General features: G+C 38.7%; 1 protein-coding gene across 1 annotated transcript in view; it reads right to left on the bottom strand.

The window, feature by feature from the left end:
• HMCN1 (hemicentin 1) overlaps positions 1-22,777 on the bottom strand; it is a 415,431-nt gene extending 392,654 nt beyond the window's left edge. Inside the window, exon 1 of the mRNA XM_081299050.1 lies at positions 22,071-22,777. Within this exon, the coding sequence (XP_081155176.1) occupies positions 22,071-22,338 (268 nt within the window). The 5' untranslated portion in view covers positions 22,339-22,777. The remainder of the gene's footprint in view (positions 1-22,070) is intronic.
• Between the last annotated feature and the right edge of the window lie 205 nt (positions 22,778-22,982).

The raw sequence follows: 22,982 nt of genomic DNA on the forward strand, positions 1-22,982 counted from the left end.
GCATATTTGGGTTCTCTATTGAGTCAAAAATTTTTAAAGGAAAAACAAAAAGGAGGAAGAAGGGGAAGAGCAGGAAGAAGAAAAGATTGAGGTGGAATTTAAAAAATGAGGAAGAGAAGGATCAAGTGATGGAAGGGTTTTGAATCATAAATATCATCAAGTATGGAACAATGTAACCCTCTGGCTTTAAAAGTCCATTGGCCATAAAATTAAAAATTTTTTGAAAACAAGTCATAATTTGGTGGCTTTCTTGAATGAATACATTTTACAAATTTAACAGGGCCAAGAAAACATAGGCACATACAATGAAAACTACAGAACCCTAAAGAGAGAAATTGAAGATCTTAGAAGATGGAAAAATATACCCTGTTCATGGATAGGCAGAACTAACATCATCAAAATGGCAATATTACCAAAAGTTCTCTATAGGTTTAATGCAATGCCAATCAAAATCCCAACGGCATTTCTTGTAGAAATAGAGAAAGCAATCATGAAATTCATATGGAAGAAAAAAAGACCCAGAATAGCAAAAACAATGCAAGCAGGAAGTGTGAATCAGGCGGTATAGCGATACCAGACTTCAAACTATACTACAGAGCAATAGTAACAAAAACAGCATGGTACTGGTACCAAAACAGGCGGGTGGACCAATGGTACAGAATAGAGGACACAGTAACCAACCCACAAAACTACAACTTTCTTATATTTGATAAAGGGGCTAAAAGCATGCAATGGAGGAAGGATAGCATCTTCAACAAATGGTGCTGGGAAAACTGGAAATCCATATGCAACAAAATGAAACTGAATCCCTTTCTCTCGCCATGCACAAAAGTTAACTCAAAATGGATCAAGGAGCTTGATATCAAATCAGAGACACGGCATCTGATAGAAGAAAAAGTTGGCTACGACCTACACACTGTGGGGTCGGGCTCCAAATTCCTCAATAGGACACCCATAGCGTAAGAGTTAACAACTAGAATCAACAAATGGGACTTACTCAAACTAAAGTTTTTTCTTAGCAAAAGAAACAATAAGAGAGGTAAATAGGGAGCCTACATCATGGGAACAAATCTTTACTCCTCACACTTCAGATAGAGCCCTAATATCCAGAGTATATAAAGAACTCAAAAAATTAGACAATAAGATAACAAATAACCCAATCAACAAATGGGCCAAGGACCTGAACAGACACATTTAGAATAGAGATCTTCAAAGGCAACAAAACAATTGTAGGCACAGTCCCGGAGAAGAGAGATCTTCCAATAAGCCCAGTTATAGTCTAAATACCGTAATTGTCACTGGGGTTCAGAAGTGACAATGAGCCGTGGAATCCTTTTCAGTTATGGCCTCTTCATCTGTACTTTAAACCAGGGTGATTTTTATAGTGTGTAACTTGATCTAATCAATTCAACCAATTTTTATTGAATACTTGCCCTCCAATCCTTCCGCCAGCACCCAATAGTCTAGAAGACACTTAAGAATACACATAAACAACTCAAATGCAAGGAACATAATACAGTTAAGCAATGCAAACTGAATGTAACAGGGACTCCAAGAAAGGAGAAATTACCTAAAGTTCAAGTGCTCTTAAAAACTTCATAAGGAAAATAATTTTCGCTCATTTATTCATCCAGGCATTGATTTTGGCATTTACCCATTTACCAGACACTATTTAAAGAGTTAGAAATACGAAATTTATACTCTAGGGGGAGGAAAATAAGAAGCATAGACGTTTATTCCCCTGTGATACTCATTTCAGATATTTTTAATTATTTTTGAATAAATCAAAATAGGGTAATCTGATGGAGAGCAATTTGTGGCAGGAGGAGGTGAGTTCAGATAAAGTGGTCAAGAAAGATCTCTTTGAAGTTCGAGCATTGGAACCAAGACCTGAAAAGATTCTTGGCAGGAAGAATAAGGCCAAGTACAAGGTCTTGAAGTGAGAATGAACTGCACCTAACAACTTTGAAAACAAGACTGGAAGATAATGAAGAGGGGAGGGTGGAAAGAAGGGACAGGGAGAGGCACTCAGGTGACAGAACACGGAGGCCCTTGTTGGCCACAGGAAGGCACTTACACTGATTTAAAACACATGGGAAGCTGTTGAAAGGCTTCCAATTCATAGGTGATGTGATTTTAAGAGCTGGGGAAGGAAGACCAGCAGGGAAAGACTACTGCAGAAGTTAGAAATTATAATGAGTGGGTGACGGCAGTAGAGACTAAGGGACAGGGGCAGATTCAGAGCTTATCTTAGAATTAGAGCAAAATTTATTGACCGTGTGCACGCACATGCACGTTTAAGCGCTACAGTTTGACTTGACTGTTTATAGAGCATGGGTAGAAAAAGAAGGCAATCTAAGATGAGAAAACTGGAAAGGAATTCATTTTTGGTTACCTGCTGTGGCTAAGGACGTCTTCTACAGAAGACGACACTATTGTCACTCACTCCCATCTTTCTAGGTTAAGTAAACTGCCTGAGTTCTCACTGAAAAAAAAAAAAACAAAACAATTTCAGGATGGGTTTTCTCGGACTCAAAGCCAGGTCCTTTTTAACCTAGTACCTTTCTGGGAGCTATGAGAAAGGTGGGGGTAAGGCATGACAGAAAGGAACGGACAGGAGCCTTTGGAGTTAGCAGACCAGATGTATAAAGGAGAACTGTAGAAAACCGAAATGGTTACAGCCTTAACATCCTCCTGTTCTTCCAGAGCTTCCCCCATGGATGTCCTATAAAAACTTGGTCCACAGAATCTTTCCAGGACCCACCTCCTGAACCCGTTCACACACTCTTACTGCCTTGCCAACTCTTCATCTGCGAGTGCTTTCTGTCCATCTTGGATCTGACACTCTAGAAGAGTCCAGGCTTTCTGAAGCTGCCACATTACCAACAGAATGGGCTCCTCCTCTGCTCCACTCATGTGTCTTCGCTTCACTCCCATTTCCTGCTCCCTGAAGCCTCAACCAGTCCCAGAAAATGGTGAGGCTTCCCAATCCCTCTGATCTATTCAGATATAGACAGATGCTCCCGTCTGCCACAGACCTCAGTTCAGCCTGAGCTCCAGATGTGGTTTGGAGGGCAGCTGGATTTCCTCAGCCAGCTAATGAGGTGATACTTGAGGCTTTTCGCTCTAAATTTCCCAGTCTCCTACAGGAATGTTCTAGTAGCTCATGATGGTCTCACAGTGGCTAAGGAGTTCTGGAACCTCACCCCAGCGCTGTCCCCTGAAGCTTAGCAGCACCCTCCAGTGGAAAACCAGTGACAGACAGCCTTCCACACTCCGCCAATTGTGATGCCAGATGGGCTAGACATCTCTGAGCCATAACAAACAACTTTCTGGGAAGGCCTTAGGCCAAGCTGCCTACCCCACAAGTGTGACCTGTATCCATCCACAAGGGCACCTAGATTAAGAGGAGGCCCTGAATGAAGGAGGATATGACCATGTGGTAACAAAAATGCATAAATACACCAAGTAAATACCGCAATTTTCTATGGACACATCATAGCTTTTCACATTGAAAAGACAGAACAAAGCACAAGGAGAAAAACACAGCTTTTAATGGGTTTCCCTTAGTGGGAAAATAAACAAGAATGATTAGAAATAGACTGAACCATCATAATTTAGAAATAACAGACAGCACTCAATATGGTCCGACCCTATGATAAACATTTTATGTGTTAATTTAAATCTGAAAAACCCCTATAAGAAGTTACTATCAATATTCATATTTTAGAGATGAAGAAATAAAAGAGGTTGTGACAAGTTGACAGGGCCAGTAAATAGTCGAGCCAGAATTAAAACCCAGGCAGTGACTCCAGAATCTATTTCTTAACAATTGTTATATCAGCTCTCTGTATAATATAATTTGCAACTGGATCTCAAATATAAATTTTAAAAAAAAATTCACCAAATAGAGAATATTCATTCTTTTTGAACAGACTCAAAATATTTAGAAAATACCAATTAACCAATTTGGTTTGCCAAAGAAGTCTCAGTAATTTTTTAAAGATTATAAACTTTACTTATAAATATTTAAAAAAAACATTTTTTCAATATAATGTTCATTGAAATAGTGACTGAGTTAAAGTTAAAAGCCTTTAAATATTTGTATTATAAATAAGGAAGGAATGATGCTGTGTCCGTGGAAAACTAAAAAATATTAAAATTCTCTCTAAAAAAATAAAAATATAAATAAGGAAAGTAAAAATAATTTAGAAGTTAGAAGAGGAACAACAAAACTAAAGATAGTAAAAACTAAAAATAATAGAGCCACAAATCTAAAATATAGAAAACAAATAAAAATAGGGATAAACAAAATCACATGCAGTTCCCTTGAAATAGAAAAGCTAACCTAAACTGATCATGAGACAAAAAGGTACAAGTAAATAATATTGTAAATGAAAACTGAACCACTGATGTAAACATACTAGGGTTAAACTTTCCTCATGCCATTTTTATCATCATTTCAATTTCAAAGGGAAAAATATTAATTTAACCATCACATATGATGATGATTAATTTGAGTTATTCAAAGTTTGTTTTTTTCAGATTAAAGATATTATATACACCTAGCTTGCTAAGAGTTCTTTGCTCTCTTATATAAAATTACATCAAATACTGCGTATGCAACTACTGAGATGATCATATGATCTCTCTCCTTTATCCATATTTTTATTTTCCAGTTTTAAACTAATCTTTTTATTCTCTAGATAAAAACAACCTGGTCATTACACATGCTCCTTTTTACTTATCATGGATTGGTTTATTAATACTCATTTGGGAATTTTTGCATCTAGGTTTATAAAGGAAGATGATCTAGTCTATTCATTTTTTATAGTATGCTTTGGCACCAGGATTATGCTAGCTTCATGAATAGTATTGGGTTTTTTTTTCTATTGTCAAGAAGGAGTTGTGTAAAATTATGATTATGTTTCCCTGAATACTTGGTAATGCATTCCTGAGAAATCATCTGGGCCTGGAGCTTTCTTTGTATGCAGATATTTTACTTTGTAGAAGTTATTTTTTTTATTTTTTTTATTTTTATTTTTTAATTTTTATTGGTTGTTCACAACATTACCAAGCTCTTGACATATCATACTTCATACATTAGATTGAAGTGGGTTATGAACCCCCAATTTTACCCCAAATGCAGATTGCAGAATCACGTCAGTTACACATCCACAATTTTACATAATGCCCTATTAGTAATTGTTGTATTCTGCTACCTTACCTATCCCCTACTATCCCCCAGAAGTTATTTTTTTTAATGGAAGAAATTTAAATATGGCAAAAGACCAGAGGTGAGGACAGGCGTGAGATGTGAGGAGTGACTTTCAGTTACATGACAGATGAGATTGACATGGAAGGCTCTCCTCCCACAAAATGGAAATACTGGATAAAACATGAAATTTTCTTTGTAATAAATAGCTAAGCTTTATGGTAAGAATAAAGGAAAATCTCCCAGATGCCAGAAATAAACTTAAATTGTCACCATGGCAGCACAAAACTCCTGATATAAGATTTGGCTATTAAGATTTTAATATCCATGTGGATAAAATTTTATGGCATCAGAAGTTTTTTTTTTTTTTTTGGATCAGAGAGCACTATATAGTACCCTTTTTAAAACAGAGCCATATCAGTAAAATAAGGATAAGGAAAAATTCCCCCCACTAAACCAGAAAATTGGCAAGAAAGCTTGTTATCTGTCCAGGTCTATAAATAAGGGGAAAAGTCTCCTGAGAAAAACCAAAATCCTATACTAGCTGTATAGTGCAAGAATCCAAAACCCAAAAAATTAACTCACAAACTATTTTTAGAATTCCACAAGAGCTAGTACAAACTCCTGATAAAACACTCCTCTGTACAGACAGGTAGTCCAGTACACAATCTAAGATACACTGCACTCCCTGCAAAAAATAAATTCACAGTCAACAATTATCAACCACACAAGGAAACAAACCACCATGAGGGAGAGTCAGCAGATCAAATCATTGGAAGAATTTGCACCTTAATAAGTAGCAGAAATAACAGAACATGATAGAATCTAATATTGAAGAGCATATAATAAAATATAAAGCAGTGAAATTGGAGAAGGAACCAAATGAAACTTCTGAAAATAAAAATTACTGTCATTGAGATTGAAAATTCAATGGATGTTTTAAAGAACAGATTGGACAGAACTAAAGAGAAGGATATAAAAAAAATCGAGGAAATGAGTCATAATGTAGCAAAGAGGAAAAAGAAAAAATAAGGAAGTAACAATATGAAAGAAAGGTAAATGTTTGGAGTATAAAGTGAAAAGATAAAAACAGAATTTTATGAAAGGGAAATTACAGAGAATGGGGAAAGAAAATTTAAAATATAAGAATTATCTAGATTTAATAAAAACTGAAGTCCTGAAGTTGGTGAAGCAAATCAGGCTCCAACCAAGAAAAACAAAATCAAGTCCATGTTTAGTTACTAAATAAAAAACTTCCAGAGTAGGAGGAGGAAGAGACAATCTTAAAATAATCGCAGAGAAAACACAGGTTATCTAAAAGGGAACAACAGTTGTTGATGAGAAGTCTTCTCATAACCTAACAAAAGAAGTCAGAAAAACAACAAAATTACTATCTTCAATGGGTTAATTTAGATACAAAATTCTATGCCTAACTATTAATCAAGAATTAAGAAAATCATTATACATACACTAGAATGGTCAAAATTTAAAAGACTGAGAACACATTATCATGTATAATAAAATAGTTTTTTAAAAAATAAAATATAGTTTTTTTAAAAAAGACACAATACCAAGTCTTGGTGAGTATTTGGAGCAACTAGATAAATATAGTTGTAATTATAATGCACCAATAAATAGTTTTCTAAAAAGACACAATACCAAGTCTTGGTAAATATTTGGAGCAACTAGAACCCTTTGGGACATTGCTGATCAGACTGCTAAGCCACTTTGGAAAACAATTTGACACTTTCCTATAAACATTCATTTATAATGTACTCAGAAATGAAAAGATGTGTCCAAGGAAGACTTATACATGAATGTTCATAGTAACTTCATTCATAATAGCTGAAAACTGGAAACAATACAAACATTGCTACAGCAAGTAAGTACATAAATAAGTTGTGACTACTGAATACCATCCAGTGGTAAAAAGGAACTACCGGTATGTGTAACAAGAGGGATGAATCTTAAAGAAATGATGCCAAATGAAAGAAGCCAGATGCACAAGCTAGGCAAGGTGAGGGGTGAGGCAGTAGGATGAAGGACTGACTATCAAGGGGCTGGAGAAAACTTAACTTTACAAAATTGATTTTTTTTTTTTTTTGGTACCAGGGATTGAACCCAGGGGCACTTAAGCACTGAGCCACATCCCCAGCCCTTTTAGCTTTTTATTTGGGGACAGGTGTCACTAAGTTGCTCAGGGCCTCCCTTGCTAAGTTGCTGAGGACTGAACTTGGGATCCTCCATATCAACCTCCCAAGTCATTGGAATTACAGGTGGATACCACCATGCCTGGCTAAAAATGTTGTGTATCTTGATTGTGGTGTTGGTTACACAATTATACACATTTGTCAAAAGTCATCAAATTATCCACTTACAATTTGAGAGCTTTGTGTTTCTTGCATGTAAATTATCATAAAAAGATGATCTGTGAGATATCTAATTAATATTTATGTTCATTAAAGTACTTACATGCTAAGTGACACCACTTTTTTAAAAAAAGAATTAAAGTACAATACATAGATTCTCAAAGACCAAATGAAGTTCCTACTTACACACTATGCCTAAAAAAAAAAAAAAAACTATTTAAAAATATAAAGAAAAGTCCAACACAGAGGAGTGGGAAACTAGAAGCAAATAAGTAAGGATCAGTAAACAAGTCCAATCTAAACAAACACTTATTATTTAACAAAATGTCTAACTTGGGTGTGTCTAAAAACAAGTGGGGACTGGAGTTGTGGCTCAGTGGTACAGCATTTGCCTGGCATGCATGAGATCCTGGGTTCGATCCTCAGCACCGCATATAAATAAATACAATAAAAAATCCATTGACAACTAAAAAAAAAATTTTTTTAAAGTGGATCTAACATATCAGTTAACTATGCTATAGAGAGCAGAAGGAAGATGATCCATCATATACCCCAAGACTCATATTACGCAGACACATGGAAACCGCAGTTAACTTTAAGTCAACCAAATTAAAGGTAATCACACAAGGGGCTGGGGAGAGAATGTAAAGAGAACTCAAGAGGAGAAAAAGAGGGGGAAAGGATCAATAAAAATCAGTTAATGGAAAACACAAAATAAGATCATAGAAATAAGCCCAAATGTATAAATAATCACAATAAAGGAATGGGATTAAACTAACAATAAAAAAATAGTTTGAAAATAAAGGGAAAATATTATGAGAAAAGCAAACAAATTTGGAATAGCATTTTTAATACCAAGTAAAACAGGTTTAAAGGCAAAAAATAGTATTAGAGATAAAGATGGCTACATATTTAACAATAAAATAATGCACTAGGAAGATAAAACAATCCTGAGCCAGTATATACCTACCAACTTGGCCTTGCACATAAAATCGACTTGAGTTACAAGGAAAAATTAGCAAAACCAAACCTACAATGGGAAATTTTTAATACAACTTATTTAAAAACTGATCGATCAATCAAACAATAATGAAGAGAAATATGCTTGTGCTACATAAGAAATTTGAGCTCATGGACATGTATAGAACTCAACATGCAAAAATTAGAGGTTTTTCCCAAGTAAATATGGCATTTATAAAAATTCATTTTCCTTTAAAAAATATGTATTGAGCACCCTCTGCATGCCAGGGAACCTTCTATATGATGTTCTGGGGAAATACAGTCATGAAAACTAAGCCTCTGCCCTCATGGAGTCTGTTTAGTGGAGAAGGTAGAACTTGGATTGATAGATTCAAGCATCTCTTGCATCGAGCAGTAAGGAATTATACAAAGAAAAATAAAGCAGGGTAATAGGACGGTCATGTGGGGAGCTAGGCTAGACTGGCTGTGAGAGAAGGACTGAACTTGGGCACTGCTCTGAGGAGGTGACTGAGCCAAGAGCCTTATGAAGTGAAGGCAGAAGCCATGCAAGGATCTGGGGTCAGAGGGGCCAGCAAAGGCAGTGGCTCTGTAGAGGGAGTCTGCCTGGCAAGTAAGAAACTACAGAATCCAATAAACTAAAGGTGAAATGAGTGAGATGTCAGAAAGGGGCACTGAAAACCTGCCTTTCACTTTTTTTTTTTTTTTTTGGGTGGTGGTGGTGGGGCAGGGGAGGTACCAGGCATTGAACTCAGTGGCACTCAACCACTGAGCCACATCCCCAGGCCTATTATGTATTTTATTTAGAGACAGAATCTCATTGAGTTGCTTAGCACCTCACTTTTTGCTGAGGCTGGCTTTGAACTCATGATCCTCCTGCCTCAGCCTCCAGAGCCACTGGAATTACAGGTATGTGCCATGCACCCAGCTCTGCCTTTCACTTTTAAAGGATGCTTCAGACAGCTCTGGAGAGAGTATCAGAGAGACCAGTTAGTGACTTGAGCTGGTGCAGTAGGGTTAGAAGGGGATGAGTTTGAGCCAAATTAAAAATTATCTTGAAAGTAAAACCAAAAGATTCTGTGGAGGCATTGGATGGACTTTGGGGGGTATGAAAGAAGTCCAGGATGACTCCAAGCATTTTAACCAAACAACGGAGAAAATGATGGCCCTGTACAGAGATGAAGAACACTGGAGGAGACACTGAGAGAAAGGAGGAGGTGATAAATGTGAGCATCAGATGCCCCGCAGAGACTCAACCCAGGAGAAGGTTGCTGCTGCCCACTTCTGTGTGGGTATTGCCTCTCTGGGCTTTCTGGGTATTTCCCAATGAAATTTCCCAAAACTGTCATGGAAAAGAAAACAGTCCAACTGCTTCCTTCATCACAGATCTCACTGTGCCCTCACGAATTCTACCCACCTAACAGACCTTTCCAAGCAAAAGTAAGTGAATGTTTAGTGAATGCCAATTACACCAAGTCCTTTCGCAAATACAACCTCATTTAAACACGAGTATCTCCCTTCATGGAAAGAGTTAAGTGGTGGGTGAGATGATTGGGCACATCCATTCTCAACTCCACTTCCAGTGGGATCAAACTGGTCATTTGAAATGGCGATGAGGGAGCAGGGACACAATGGAAATTGGCAAATGCTACCAACAGAACATGGTGTCCTCCTCTTCCCATCCCCAGGCCCACAGCCAGTGACTGAACAGTTAATTTGGCTCAAACCAAATAATTTTTAATTTGGCACACACCACTGATTCTATCCTGTTTTAGTCAACTTTATTTTTTCTCCCTGCTGTGACTAAAAGACCCAACCAGAACAACTTTAGAGGAGGGAAAGTTTATTTGGGGGCTCACGGTTTTAGAAGTCTCAATCTAGAGGCAGCAAACTCCATTCCCTGGAACTCAAGGTGAGGCTGAACATGATGGCAGAAGAGTGTGGCAGAGGGAAGCAGCTCACATGGTGACCAGAAAACAGAGAAAAACTACAGAAGCCAATAAACTAAAGATAAAATTAGTGAGATGTCAGAAAGATCTCTCTCCAGATACAAAGTATATACCCCATAGCCACACCCGCAATCAGCCACTTCCTCCAGCCACATCGGACCTGCCTCCAGGTACCACCGGATTAATCCCATCAGGGATTAAATAACTGATTAGGTTAAGTCTGTAACCCAATCATTTCTCCTCAAAACCTTCGTGCACTCTCATGTGAGCTTTTGGGAGACACCATATAAACTATAACATATCCTTATTTTATGCTGAGGTTCCAAGAGTCAAGGGACCTGCCATTTACAGAGCCAGGACACAGGTATCTTGACCCTATATCAACAATTTCCCCTGTGGTGCATTCTTCATATTCTTCACTAAATGTTTTACACACATTTTCTCTTCGAATCCTACAACAACTCTATGAAGGAAATATAATCATTATTCTCTTTATGAAGTTTTAAGAAGTTAGTAACTTACTAATAATCAAATGTTGATCTATGTGATATTAGAATTCAGTCACTCAACACCTATAACATCCCAACTCCACCAAATTTCATTCTGCCAAAATAAATCAAATTCAGTATTAATTTTCATCCTAATGCAGAAGTAATAAAGGGAGTGAAGTTATCAAAGGAGCAGCAGGTACAATAAATATTTTTTAAAAAGAATGTCCATATTTAAAAGAATGACATTTTTCCAATATTCCAGGAGAATTTCTTGGGAGAGGTGAAGTTGTGGGAGCTGTTTTCATTATAGATGAGGACGTGTCCTGAACAGAAGGGACATTCCAATTCAGGGTGTGGCTGGAAGAAAACTTCAAGGCGTAAGTGTGATGATCTGAGCAAGAAGGTGGAGCAAATGTGCACCTACGAAGAACAGGGAAGACCCTCTTGGGAACATGAAAACAATAGAAATGAGGTTTTCTGTGTGCTCTGGCAAAAGGCTTTGAAGTGAAAATAACAAACCAACAAAAAGCAAAACAGATTTCACTTTGAATCTCTGAAATTGATATTCTAGATAGTACAACATCTTTTTAGAGTTTTATCCTCTCTTGCTTAATATATTTTCTTGACCTTTTATATATATTTTTTATATATATATATACACACACACACGTGTATACACACTGCATACATATAATAAGTAGCATCCCACATATTTATCTCCCATCACCCATGGGTCTCATTTAACTTCCCTGTCAAATCTTGGCAGGAGCAGCCAAGGTTGACCTAAAGCACTCTGGGGCAGGGTGCCTTCCAGCCTGGGAACTTCAAGGAATCCCTCCCACCTGCTGGAAAACAGTGCTTAAACGAAAGTTCTCAGAGATGTGGTGCTAATGGAAAAATTCCTCCAATTAGTGTGTTTGAAGTTTCCAAGAAAGAAACCCCAGGTTACAAAAAGTCAAAATATTTTGAACTCACACACAGAATTCCTAGCTCCTATATAATTTTCCCCATTTCATAATTAAATATCTCAACATACCCCCCAAAAAAAGATCAAATAGAGCTTTACTAAATGTCATGATTTAAAAGTAAAAACCACAGATTTTTTTTTAATGAAAATTATTTAACAGGCTTAAATAGCACTGCACGCGTACTTAGTCTCTCACCCTATAATGACCAGAGAGAACAATGGAATCACAGCTTGAAGTACATGAAACTCCTGGATGCAAACTTTTTTTTTTTTTTTTAATCAGAAACAGAAAAACAGTCTCTTGTAAAAGAGTTTTGGTTCTTTAATGTTAATTGCCAAATGATCTGCTATGGGTTCAACTGTGTCCTCCAAAAATCCCTATGTTGAAAACTATCCCCTTGCACCTCAGAATGTGACCTTATTTGGAAATAGGATCATTACAGATGTAATTAGTTAAAAAGAGGTAACACTAAAGTATGGTGGCCCACTAATCCAGTATGACTAGTGTTCTCACTGAAAAGGGAAATTCTGAGTAGACTCCTGGGAGCCAGTGGAAACCACTGACAGATGGGATGCAGTTGGAAAAATTAGGTTACCCTTGGGAATCTCTCTTCCCTGACCCCTCCACACCCCCACACTTCCCAGATGCCATGAGAAGATCAGTTTTCTCCATCACACCCTTCTGCCATGATGTTCTCCTCACCTCATACCCAGAGCAATGGAACCAGTCAACCATGGACCGAAACCTCTGAAACCACGTATCAAAATAAACCTTACCTCCTCCAAGTTGTTTGTATCAGGTATTTTGGTTACAGCAACAAAAAGCTGATTAACACATTGGCTCAACAAAAATCCCAATCCTGGATGAACCTGTGGTCAACTTCAGCAGTCACTCCCAGTGGTCAGGGCTTCTGGAGAAAACCACCCAGGTGGGCAGCATTCAGGCACTACAAATCCAGCAAGTGATTGGTAGAGTCAGACTCCCCACCCAGCATCACATTCAGGAGCCTGTTTTTACCTACTGTGTTACATCTCATGAAAAACATACTGTACTCATAAGCCTCATTTTCTTATCCATTTTTCAGCTTCTGCCACAGCCCCAATGAAACGGGAGGATCTTTTTAGCTTACTACTGTTTAGCCTTTCTTTTCAGTAATCTTATAAACGGACAGATTGACAACTTACTTAAAACTAACAATTTAAGATTTCTAAACACCGTTCATTCGTGTTCCCACTTTTATTTTCCTGGACTCTCCTTTCTAGAATCCTTTATGCACTTCCCTTCTTCCGTCTTAACTGTTCATATCCGCCATAGCTCTATCCTGTCTCTTTTCTCAGTCTACACACGCTCCTTGGATGATCTCATTTCTTCCAGTGGTTTTGACTGTCATCTATACAAGTTCCAAGTGGACAGAACAGCCACTTGGCGCTACTCTACTAACACTGACAGCTGGAAATGCCGAGGAGTGACACCTGGAGACAGGCCACCCAAACAGATCCACACAGGGAAACACTTACTTTGATAAATTCACCATCATCCACCAGAAGCTGGCTCCCAGACTTACAAACTAAGAAACTTGAACATGACATTGTTACAGTATTTTAAACAGCAGAGACTGACGTATACAACTGGTTTGCCAAAACATGAGTTACCAATAAGGAATATAACTGTCTGGTGAACCTGAGGTGTCATTCTGACCACAGCCTTCTCCCCCTATAAGGAAAGTACATGAAGTTAAATTGTCAGAAGGCTGTTTAGTGAGGGTACAACCAGAACGAGGACAGTTTATTGTAGGATGCTCATACATAATGACATCATTACATATTTATAAGGATAAACAGTCCATTGCCACAGTAGAATCCTGCTGATGGGTGGACAGGTTATTCAAGAGCAGAATAAATTAACACTTTAAACCCTTGTTATAACTTGGATGCATACTGCTCAAGTATGTCTGTAATTCTCCATTGCTGACCCACTTTTTTTGGGGGGCGGGGTGATGTTTATTTTGGACAATATATAAGTAACTTACTTACAAGAATCACTAGCCTAGGAGTAACATTGTCTTAAATTTTGTATATTTCTTCTCTTTGATTATATGCTAATTTCTTATTTTAACCTCCAAAACATAATCATCTTTCTCTCTTTTCCATGTTCTTAAGACCAAATCCACGGGCTGGGGATGAGGCTCAAGCGGTAGCGCGCTCTCCTCGCATGCGTGCAGCCCGGGTTCGATCCTCAGCACCACATACAAAGATGTTGTGTCTGCCGAAAACTAAAAAGTAAATATTAAAAAATTCTCTCTCTCTCATCTCTCTTAAAAAAAAAAAAAAACACAAATCCAGTCCACTGGACTTTCTCAATGACTCAAATCTATTCTCTTCTCCCTATGTCTGGATCTCCTAATATCTCCTCTCCGAATTGTTGAGGTGGCCTCAGGTTTCATCTCCCAGAAAGACTTTCTTGCTCCAATTGAACCAAGAGAGAGATCTAAAATGAAAACCCAGTCACTTCATTCCTTGCCGATAGTCCTTCCAAGTTCCTGATAGTTTGCAGGGGGAATCCAACTCCTTAAGTTTTGATTGAACTGCTTCCATTCATGCACACCCATCAAGTGTCAATCTAGACCATGCATTTTCCAGAAAACCTCTGCTGACTATCCCCACCTGGAATCAGGCGCTCTGGGCTCCCCCCAGCACCCAGTGCTTCCTTCCACAATAAACGTATTGTGGTATATTACACTATCATTTCTCCTTCTCTCCTTTTCACAGACTGTCAACTTCTTGAAGCTTTGTCTAGTTGTCTTGGAATCAAGGGCTCCTCACATAGTCCTTGAGTGAGTGAATGAATCAATACCGGCTTCTCTTTGGGTTCTTATATCTTGCTGGTCTGCCACTTGTAAGGCAGTGGTCTGGGACTCAAGGGAATGGTGTAGCAAATACATTTCTCAAACATTCAGTGGATCAGAATGGGGACACAGTTGAACTGGTTTGAGTTGTCCTTTCCCTGTATGCTGATTAATGGCCAACTCATTAAGTAGATTTTTTAAATTTTTCTTCATCTTATTATGTAAATACTGTGCTACTTTCCTTGACAATGGGCTTCTCTCTTTCAATCTTTATACACAAATGTGAGTTATTAAATAAATTTGAGCAAAACCATTAAGTAGTACTTTTAAAGGACTTTCACATATATTGTTTCATTTAATCATGGAGGGAGAGTTGATATTATTGCACCTTATGCTTGACATGAGATCATTTTAAATTTTCTCCTATTCTCCATAGAGATGGCGATTATCAGAAAAAACAAAATCAAGGTTGAGAATTCCTGCAGACTTTCGAGAACCACCTATGGTGTGGGTCCTTGGCATCAATATCCTTGGAAATTATTATGCATCCCTTCCATTATCAAGTTAAAATTGAAAAGAGACAGTCTGCCTTACAGCATGCAGCTGACACATTCCAGATGAATATAAATCTCCCCTAAAATCACTATCCAAAAACCGGGCATTATCAGGATCACAATGATCTCCCATTGCATATTCAAGCCTGGTTGGGAGCTATATTATCACCAAAAAAGGCCTAACTAGAAAATTGTTATGTTTTCAGTTTTATTCTTCTGATTGTCGTGATTTAAATAGGAAATTGGACATGCCCAGCCGGGTGGCACAGGCCTATAATCCCAGCAACTCACAAGGCTGAGGCAGGAGGATCCCAAGTTCAAGGCCAGCCTGGGCAACTTTGAGACCCTATCTCAAAAATAAAAAGAGCTAGGGATGTGGTTCAGTGGTAGACTGAGTACCTGGCATGCATGACATTCTGGTGGTTCAATCCACAGTAACCAAAAAAAAAAAAAAAAAAAAAAAACACTTAAACCAGGCTGGGGGATTAACACAGCAGTAGAGAACTTGCATAGCCTGCAGGAAGCCCTGGATTCAATCCCCAGCATGGCAAAAAACAAACAATAAACAAAATCATTTGAAAAAAATAAACATGAACAAAGCCAAATTAAAATAAAATTAAAAGGCTGTTCCTCAATTTATAAATATACAAACAGAAAATAAACTATCTTTATTCTGTGGGAGCTACAGAAGATGCTGTCAAAGAGGAAACATCCCCAACAAATTTTAAAAATATCCGATTTACCAAAATTGAGTCCGAGTCTTTATACTTTGGGAGAAAGTTTTTTGATTATACATAGCAAAGTCTCTCTGTGTATCCACAGAAGACATCAAGTGACAGGATCCATTCTCTCAGGTCAAAATATTTTATCATCCTGAGAAACATAAGTTATCATTGTCCTACCAAATCTCTTAAACTCTAATGCAGTTTTCCAGTTTGATTTCTCTTAGACCTAACAGACCAACCCTTTCTCATGAAAGCCCTTCTAGGATGTGCTAGTGGCAAAGGGAGACTAACAGCTTCTTGGCCGTTTCCTATACATACTAAAACGGAAATCATTTCAATTCAAAGTTCAACTCGTATAAATGTGTATAAGTTTAAGATCTGCACGTGCAATATTTTCCTTAATAAAAAATCAATATATTCACTATGGTTTCAAGGGATTTTGCTGTTGCTCAGGAGAATACTCTTAAAAAAAAAAAAAAAACTTATTAAAAAAGTCCTGGAGTGTTTTCTTAACACTATGTAGGTCCTGGCAAACCATACAAAGTCATTGAGGGTTCTTGGGTTTTATTAAAAATAAAACTCAAACACAGACACATGCAATGCTGACATTTATCTCAATGAATTTCCTTGCTAATTTTGATGTGGTTTTTTTTCCAATCAATTTCTTTTTAGAATATTATTACAAAATCATGGACTTTGATAAAATTAGTACATTGCTAGGTTATTATCACTGGAAAAACAGTGGTCTGGCAAGGTTAAATGATTTGCTTAAATGACAAGAATACGGAGAAGTACACAAGTTTTCCATTCCAAATTGGATGTTCTTTCTACTACATTCCATTTGCATTTTGAAAAATACTGGTTGAATAATTTATCAAAACTAGGTTCAATTTTAGCCTCATGAATAAAGCAACCATTCCAGTAGTTGGACACAGTAATATGGTTACAAATATTTTCAATTTCTCTTCTCCCATTCTCTTGAATTCCCTCCACGCGGGCTTTCATTACCATCCCTCCGCTGGAGCTGCTCTTGTTAAGACATCAATGACTTCCACATTGCTAAATTGACTAACCAATTCCCAGTCCTCCTCTTAACTTCCCAATTAGTCCTTCCTTGAAACACTTTCTTCTCGTCCTCTGGGATAATGCATTCTTTCCCTGCCTCCCTAACTGTAATTTCCCTGGCTGCTCTGCCCGTTCATCCTCACCTCTCCTAAGCTTGAGATTGTCTAAGAACTGGCTCCTCAAACCCTCTCGCTTTTCCACCAATAGTTGATTCATGGTCTCCTCTGGTCTGAAGGCCCTAAATGCCATCTACATGTATGCCTTGGGGTCCTAAATTTATCTCTCTCACCCACACCTCTCCCCTTAAATTATAATCTCATATATCCAACTGACTTCTTCCATCTCCAATGGATATTAAAAGGCATCTCAAACTAAACATTTTTAAAAATTAAACTCTCATTCCCCCCCAACCATTCTGAAACCTGCTTCTCCTTCTCCATCTCAGGATATGGTCATGTTGTGCTTCTATTCCCTCAAGACAAATTCTCAGAACCAGTCTTGACTTCCGTCTTTTCCTCACACCCCTCAATCAGTTCATCATCAGACCCTTCTGGTTTCTGCCTTAAGATATGAACAAACTTCAACTATTTCTCAAAACCTCCACAGCTACCAACTTCCCGCACAGTCTACCATCATCTTCTGCCTGAACTTAACAGAGAAGTCAACAGTCATCTGCTTATTCTCCATGTTTCTGCCCTGGCTTTGCTTTAGGCTAGTCTCCAACAACAGGATGATTATGTGGGTGCCTAAGGCGGATCATGTCGCTGCTCTGTTCAAAACCCTAGAGTGGCTCCCAACTCCCGCATGATGCCGGTCAAGGCTACAGTGGCCCCATCATATGCCTGACCTCACCTCCTAACTCCTTGCTCTCTCACTGCCTTGTGACATTCTGGGATTATGGTTGTTCTTTGAACATGTCATGATCCTCTTGCCAGGAGAGCTTTTCATCTGCCTATAACTGCCTTTTCTCAGATATCTTCATTGCTCCCTCTTGCACCTCCAAGTCTTTGTTCCAATGTGATCTTCTCATTTGGGAGCTTCCCCAACCACCATGTTTAAAATTCCAACACTCTCGATCCACCTCAAACTCCCCATAATGCTTTTTCTTTGTTTCCTCCATAGTGATTACCACCGTCAAAACAAATCAGATGTATTGTGATTATTTTCTTTATTGCCTGTGTCCCTCTGTCTCCAACAAAATGCAAACTCCATGAGCACTTCAGCTATTGTCTGTTTTATTCCCTTTGGCATCCCCAGTGCCTAAAGCAATAAGTGGGTGAAAAACGAATGAATGAACAAATGAATGAAGGAATGCAAGCCAGGTAAGAAACCCTGAGAAGAAAGTGGAGACTTAACTGAGAAAGAAGAACTTTTCTTTCTGTAAACTCCTCAAAACTCTCTCCCTCTGTCTGGTACCTACCTTACAGAGAGAGGGTAAGTAAGAGACTGAGTGATAAAGGGAACTATAGTCAAGAAACACCATCAGCCCTCCCCAAATTGTGTTCTGAGGAAGACAAGACATTTGGAATGCTGAAAAAAATTAACCTATGAGAATCCAAAAGTCTGATAACATGTTGGTGAGGATGTGAAGAAATTGGAACTCTCAGACACTGCTGGTAAGAGTATTGCAGCCACTTTAGACAACAGTTTGGCAGCTCCTCAAACAAATAAACACAGTTACCATGGCCTAGCAGTTCTACTTCCAGATACACACCCAAAAGAAATGGAAACACGTCCACACAGAAATTTGTACATGAATATTTATAGAGGCATTATTCATAATAAGTGGGAACAACTCAAATATCTATCTTGGACTAATAGATAAACAAAATATGATCTATTATACAATGGAATATCATTTGGCCATAAAAAGGAATCAAGTACTGACACAGGCTACAACACGAACAAACCTTGGAAGCCTTATGCTAAAGTAAAGAAGCCAGTCACAAAAAGACCACAGGTTACATGATTCTACTCATCAAAGTCCAAACAGGAAAATCTAGAGAGACAGAAAAGCAGATTAGTGGTTGCTTAGGGCTGGGCAGGGTTGATGGGAGGCTAGCAGGCTGATCACTAAAGGTATGAAAGGTATGAATTTCTTTCTGAGGTGATGAAAATGTTCTAAAAGTTGCACCAATCCATGAATGAGCAGAAATCACAGAATTGTAGGTGTTAAGTGGATGAATTGTATGGTAAGGGGATTACATCAAAAAAAAAAAGTTACAAATTAATACATTAAATGTGATTATGAGAACCTCATTAACATTGAAATGTTGACTTCCTTTTCCTTGACCCCTGGTCATCTCAGTATCTCTCTCTGCTCCTCATAGGCTGATGGTGCCCCTGGTTCTCCACCAGGCCTCCCTGCACGCGCGTGCGTGCGTGTGTGCGTACACACACACACACACACACACACACACACACCCTCCCTGCCTGGCTTTATCCCCTTGCTATTAAAGGTCAGACATTCTTCCTCCTCTGTGTTGCTCTTGTATTTTAAGTGTACCCCCACCTACAAACACCCCACACTAGAATGCAGAACTCCATGGCCATAATCTGTGAAAGCCTAAAGTCTTTGTCAAAAGCCTTAGACTACTTCCCAGAACTTCATTATTTCATCTAGCCAAATGTCACAGTATGTGCCAACAGCCTATAAGCACTGAAGCTCGTTACCATAACCATAATATTAAATTCTATACATTAATTAATTTCCATGTCAGTTGTATCACCCAACCATACAAATATGTTAGGAACAATGAAAAACAACTACATATAAAACAAAATATCACAAAACATCACAATGAGAAGGGAACTTGGTTCGAATCCCATTCTCCCACTTTAGCACTGAAGAAACAGATTCAAAATGTACATTGACTTTTCTAATATCACTCAGTAAAACAGACAATCCCCGTCTATAGTCAAGGCCTTCCTGTCATTCCAACCTGATCACCAATGATAAGAGAATCAAAACTGAACAGCTACACACACACACACACACACACACACACACCCCTACAAAGAAAAAAATCATGCAAAGATAATCCAATTTACTAAAGTGAATACTAAATGGTGAATAATGTTTTAACTTTATCTTCAAAAATATTTTAAATAGTGTTAGATAAGATAAACTCTTGATCACTCCCCTCTACTTTGAATCACAGTGGAAACAGAATCCATCATTTTGTTGAATTATCTATACAATCAATTTCATGAAGCCAATTTAAATAAATGATTTTCTCATAATTTAATTCAAAAAGTTCTAGTTTATTAGTCAGTTATTAGCATGCCAAGTCTCCAACTTTGAACTGTGATTGCTAAACTATAGATCAACTATAGTGATATGTAAACTTTCCCATTTGATGACAATAGGAGAACAGCCCACAGCAATAGAATGTGTTATAAGAATTTTGCATAGCACTTTGAGAGCTCATGATAGTCCACTTTCCATTTATGACTTGAAGCAAATTTTGGATTTTGTTTCCTACAACATAATTTCGTAAGAGTTTTTTTTTTTTTTTTTTTTTGGAGAAAAGCAAATGATGATGTTATTTAGAGAAAACAGTTATTAGCCAACTTCAGATTCACCCCTGTTGAAGAAATGTATTTAAGTTATTCCAAAATAACAAAAGCCTAGAACTACATCATAACTGGTATCTTGACATTTTATAAATGGAAGAATCATAACAGTAAACACAACAAATGACTATCAAATTCTTTATTCAAATATAAAAATCTTTAATAAATATAGAAATTACTAAGATATGTGTATATCCCAGGAGAGTAGATGTTACTGTTTTCATCATTTAAAGAACATGAAAATCCAAGAAAATTCTTTTGCTCTCTAAATATCTGCCAGTGCTTTTTAAATAGTTGAAATCTACCACATTCAATACCTAAAAATAATCTGAACTCATAAATGTTTGCCATATGCACAAAGAAAGAATTTAAGATCGTCAACATCATGCTCTCACTGTGAAGAGGCTGTATCAGTCTTTCAGTGAAGTGACTTTCAAAAGCAGGAAAAATGTGGGAGAACAGTGGGGGAGGACATTTAAGAAATTGGCTGTTCTGTTTCTTTAACTGGGCAGCTAATGAAACTCAGGTGGACACTAGAAAGCAAGCCCCAGGACTCCCCCTGTAATGTTACCCTCAGCAATGACAATGAGGGCTCCTATAAGCCTCACCGAGAGGTGCTACTTTAAAGAGAAACTGAAAAAAGTAAACAGGATCACATTGCAGTGGAGCAGCCGAAACTCATAGCTTTAGGGCACAAAATAAAGTTATTTTGCTTCAACTACCTTTAAAGAGCACAGACATACCAAATTACATTTCTACTGCATGAGACGTGGACATAATGTTTACACACATCCATGAATCTAACTAAATGACTTGGTGCAAAGATGAATAGGTGGAGTTAGAAAATGAATGGCTTCTCTCTTTTATTCTCATGTCTCCAGTTCCTCTAGAAGTTCTGACTTACAGGCTTCCTCATGTGGCACACATCAGGGGTTTTTCCCTCCCTTATGTGAGAGTTGTTCAACCTGGATGTGCACTCTTCACATTTAGTGAGCACTGCTGCTCAGTATCCACGGCTTCCTTGACAATTACACATTCTGTAGCTTTAAAGTACAAACTCTGATTTGGATGTTGCAGCAGACTCTTGGTACTGGTTTTCCCAAGTCCACATTTCCAGGTTGAAGCTCCTTAAACAGGTCATCTACTCAATGGCTGAGACCTAAGGAGGAATTAGAGCGCAAACCCAGATGCAAGATGCAATTCTTTGTTACAAGTGTACTCAGACATATTAAAAAAAAAAAGTGTTGAAACTTTCTAACAAAAAAACAATTTCATAGCAGAAGGAAAAATAAAATCATGAGACATACAAATATAAAAAATAAATATGTCCCTTACCTGGATCATGGAAAGGCACCAAAGCAAAGTTGAAGAGAGGTCTCTTAGGTCTTTTCAAAGACGTCTCCAAAATTTTGGAAGCCCCTTCAATGACCTGAACTAAGTCATCATACATGGAACCAGTCACATCAAATACAAAAGCCAAGGTGGAAGCCCCCTCGGGAATTTCCTCCTCCCTGACCTCCGACTGGGGGCTGGCATCCTGAGCTAGGGAAGAATAAAGAAGAGCAAGCAGGAAAACTGTGTGGACAACTTCCCGGGAAATCATTTTTTTTTTTCTTTCCTGAGTGCCTACTAAGCCCTGTGCTTAGTCCTCCTCAACAACAGCAAAGGTTTTCCTCCCAGAGAAACTCAGACTCTTGCGATCGCTCAAGAAGCAAAAAAAGTTTGGAGCCGAGAATCAGAAGGGGGCAGGCTCCAAACCCGACTCCCTCCGCCAGGGATGCAGCCGCTTTTGTCCCGACGCGGTGTCCTCCTGGGCGGCTATCTGCCGGCGGAGCCCGGGCGGCGTGCGACACGATGCGGGCAGCGCACGGGGTCCAAGCCCCGGGGGCAGCTCTGAGCCTGCGGCGCCCGCCAAGTCCCGCCGCCGCTGCTCCCTCGGCTGGGCCGAAGACGAGCTCCCCGCTCTGCACTGCTCCCGGCTCTCGGCGAGGAGGGGCAGCCCGGCGCGGCCTCGCCTCCTGATTGGCCAGTTGCCGCCCCCCGGCCGCCGCTCGGGAGCCCCCACCCTCGAGGGCGACTTTTCCCCCCACTGATTCTGGGGTCAATTCAGTACCCGGGGAGCGCTTGCAGCACCCACGCTGCTGCTAACCTACCAGAACCCCAGGGTGAACAATGGCTTTCGAGACCGTGTGGCAAAGACCCAGACTGAGGACACGGCACCAAGTAGCACAAAGGGAATTGTGTTTT

The sequence above is a fragment of the Spermophilus citellus genome (genome assembly GCF_964194105.1).
Source record: "Spermophilus citellus genome assembly, chromosome: 6".
NCBI lineage: Eukaryota > Metazoa > Chordata > Mammalia > Rodentia > Sciuridae > Spermophilus > Spermophilus citellus.